At 63.7% G+C, this 2,985-nt stretch overlaps 2 protein-coding genes across 2 annotated transcripts in view; both read right to left on the reverse strand.

The window, feature by feature from the left end:
• HIC1 (hypermethylated in cancer 1) overlaps nt 1-1,146 on the reverse strand; it is a 17,861-nt gene extending 16,715 nt beyond the window's left edge. The window contains exons 1-2 of the mRNA XM_011987277.1: nt 696-1,146; nt 338-503 (exon numbers count right to left, since the gene is read on the reverse strand). Of these exons, the coding sequence (XP_011842667.1) occupies nt 338-503; nt 696-1,146 (617 nt within the window). The remainder of the gene's footprint in view (nt 1-337; nt 504-695) is intronic.
• Nucleotides 1,147-2,665: 1,519 nt separating this feature from the next.
• Nucleotides 2,666-2,985, reverse strand: part of OVCA2 (ovarian tumor suppressor candidate 2) — a 12,117-nt gene continuing 11,797 nt past the window's right edge. The window contains exon 4 of the mRNA XM_011987278.1: nt 2,666-2,924. Within this exon, the coding sequence (XP_011842668.1) occupies nt 2,666-2,924 (259 nt within the window). The remainder of the gene's footprint in view (nt 2,925-2,985) is intronic.

Here is a 2,985-nt window from a genome sequence, read left to right on the forward strand (position 1 = left end):
GCACCTGAGCTGGAGGCGCACAGATGCTGAGCCGGCGGGGAGGGGCCCGGGCCCACCCCATCCGCAGGTTCGCCCTCCCACCTGTGCCCACCAGGGACCCCGACCCCGCACAAGCGAGCCCCGGAAACCCTGGGGCTTTGAGCTGAGCGCTCCCGTGTACGTATTTCTAGGCTCACAGCCCCAATTCGGAAAAGTCCTGCCCGCAAACACCGGACTCGGGTGGTGGGGGAGAGGTTATCCTGGGCAGGAGTAGCCAAGCTCTCCTGGAACTCTCCGTAGACATTACTGTACACGGCACTGTCCACTTGGACGCACTCCCCAACACACCCACCCTCACTCAGGCGCATGGATTGGGTGTGCGCGGCATAAACCGGTTTGTCCCCAGCCCTCTCCAGGCACTGGTACTAGCAGGCGCGCACGTTTCCAGACGCACACCCGCCCCTTCCCGCGGCCCTGGCGCTCTGGGATACTCCAGGGGCAGCCACCTGGTGCCCTCCGGGAACCTGGGCAGAGGTGTTACCCACACAGCCCGCCCTCAACTTTCGGGTCTCCTAAAGGAACCCACGACGAGTCATCAGGGCGACTGGAAATGGCTGGACAGCGCCTCCGGGGGTCCGCAGAAGTAACCCCGGGGCCCTAGAAGCCCCATGTACGCCGTTTTGAAGAATCCCACGTGAACTTTTTCTCCAACCCACCCGCCCGAAGGAAACAACAGGGGCGCCTGCGGCTGGGACCCCGCAAGGCCCCGCACCCCACATGAAGGTCAGGTTTGTGTGGGTGACGTCTCTTCTGGGAGGAAGGGGACCCCGAATGGCGCGCCGCTGCCCGCACTACTATTCCGGAAGTGGCCCCGTGCGGCCCCGCCGCGCACCAAGCCTCCTGCGAACGCCGGATCTCCGCGGCCCACGCTCCGCCTCCGCCCCGCACCTCCTGACCCCCGCCCACACGCGGCGTGGAGGGGGGGGGGGTCCCCGAGAACTCCGCCGCTTCTGATTGGCTGCGCCTCCCTCCGCCGCGGAGCGCGAGGGGCTGGGGCGCAGCGTTACCATGGCAACCGATGAGGTGCGCCCGAATCCCGTCCCTCTGAGGCCTTGGAGAGCTTAGCAACCGTGCTCGCCGCCCCCCGCGCTGTCCTCTGGCCCTCATGGCCCCGCCAGAGGTACCGGCTGAGTCACCCGGCGAGGGGCAGCGAGCGCGGCTACCAGCGGCCCCCGAGCGACACCAAGGTCTCGGGCGCCCCCCGGAGGCTCCCTTTGCAGCGCAGGCGACTTCACCGCTTCGGTGCCTGGCGGAGGCTTCGGTCCAAACGAGTCCGCCTGATTCCCGCCGCTGCCTGAGTCCGCCCCATGTTCTGGATCCATCTTACCCACGCCCTCTCCCATGTCTCCTCATAGCATCCTCACTTTAGAAGCAGTGAGGTCCCAAAGAGGAAAACGGAGGCCTCCGGAGCTGCCGGTCTCTAGGGAAGTCGGACCCCGACATCTTGGCCGAGGGACGTGCGGCGGCCTGAGGTGGAAGTTACGGAAGTTACGGAGTGCTGAGGGGAGGTGGAGAGGCTCCTCAGAAGTGCTCCTAGAGCTGGGCTTTGACGGATGAATAGGAGTTCTCCCACCGCGCAGGAAGGCATTTGTGAATAATAGAACCCGTGGGACAAAGGCTAGCGGCAAGAAAACGGGAGCTCTAGGAGGCTAAATCCAGACTATGCAGGGCCTCTCTGACCCCATCTCTTTTATCTTTTCTCCTTTTGATAGAGTCAGATCCCCCCCACTTCCAAAGAGCCCCTCCGTCCCTTATATCTTTGTGCAATGGAGTCTGTGCATTGCTAACCTGCCACAGGGGTCTGCCGTACCCACAGTCTTTATTCTTCAGCTCCCCAAGTTATCTTACTATCCCTACCCCCCATTCTCAAGCCCTAATTGCATCTGTAAAGGAGGGTCTCACAGTCCTGCCCCAGCCCAGGCAGCGAGAGTACCTCCTTGCCCTCCCGTGGACTTAATTCTTCGACCCTTCTCTCCCTGCCCCGCTCTTCCGGCCATGCCATGCACAGCCCTCCCCATCCTGGTCCAGCTCCTCGTCTGAACACTCTCCTCCCATTTAGAACCCTTCCTCCATCTCGATGGAGCCAGGCTGGGCCAGGACCATGCATTTCCCTGCTCCCAACCAGGGGAACTGCCCCACAAGTCATGGGCTCTCCTGCCAATTCTGGCATCCAGGAACACTAACTCCTCCAGGAAACGGTCCTCCTCATCCCCTGGGGGCCCCTCTTGGCCAAACTGCTGGTCTCCTTCACTTTCTATCACCCTAACATGAGCTCTGGGAGCGTCCGTCGTGCCACAGATGGTCCGAATGTGGGTCCTAGCTGCCAGGCTCTGGAGCGTGGCACTGACAGCCTTTCCTCTCTCCCTTGCTGAGGCTGCCCATTCCTCTCACTCCTACCTCGGGCGCGTTCCCCCAGCTCCCTCATAGAGGATCCCTTTGCTCATCATTTCTGGGGAGGTTGGCCCACCTTCCCCAACTTCTCTGCCTTCCCTAGGGTCTCCACTTCCTGGGTGGTACCTAAACCCCCGCTGGGCCTTCCCTCCCAGGCCCAGGCTCCTCCGCTAAAGACTCCTGGGCTACCTCGGGCTCCCCTGCTCTTCTTCTCCTGGCCCCCGATGCCACAGCCCTAGCTGCGCCCCAGGCCCCCAAGGGAATCCAGCTTCCTCTCCTGCCCACCCCGCAGGACAAGAGGGTGGCGACACCGCAGTGGCCTTGCGGGGTGTGACGGCAGAGCCGTCAGGTCCAGGAACTGAGGAGGGGGAAGGGGCTGCCAGGTGAAGACCCCCAGGAGCCGCGGGGCTCCGGAAGGAGAGCGTGAATAAGCACGAAGGGCCCGCCGCGCCCCCCAGCGCCGCAGGACAAGAGGGTGGCGACACCGCAGTGGCCTTGCGGGGTGTGACGGCAGAGCCGTCAGGTCCAGGAACTGAGGAGGGGGAAGGGGCTGCC

Source organism: Mandrillus leucophaeus, unplaced genomic scaffold, assembly GCF_000951045.1.
Source record: "Mandrillus leucophaeus isolate KB7577 unplaced genomic scaffold, Mleu.le_1.0 Scaffold306, whole genome shotgun sequence".
Taxonomy (NCBI): domain Eukaryota; kingdom Metazoa; phylum Chordata; class Mammalia; order Primates; family Cercopithecidae; genus Mandrillus; species Mandrillus leucophaeus.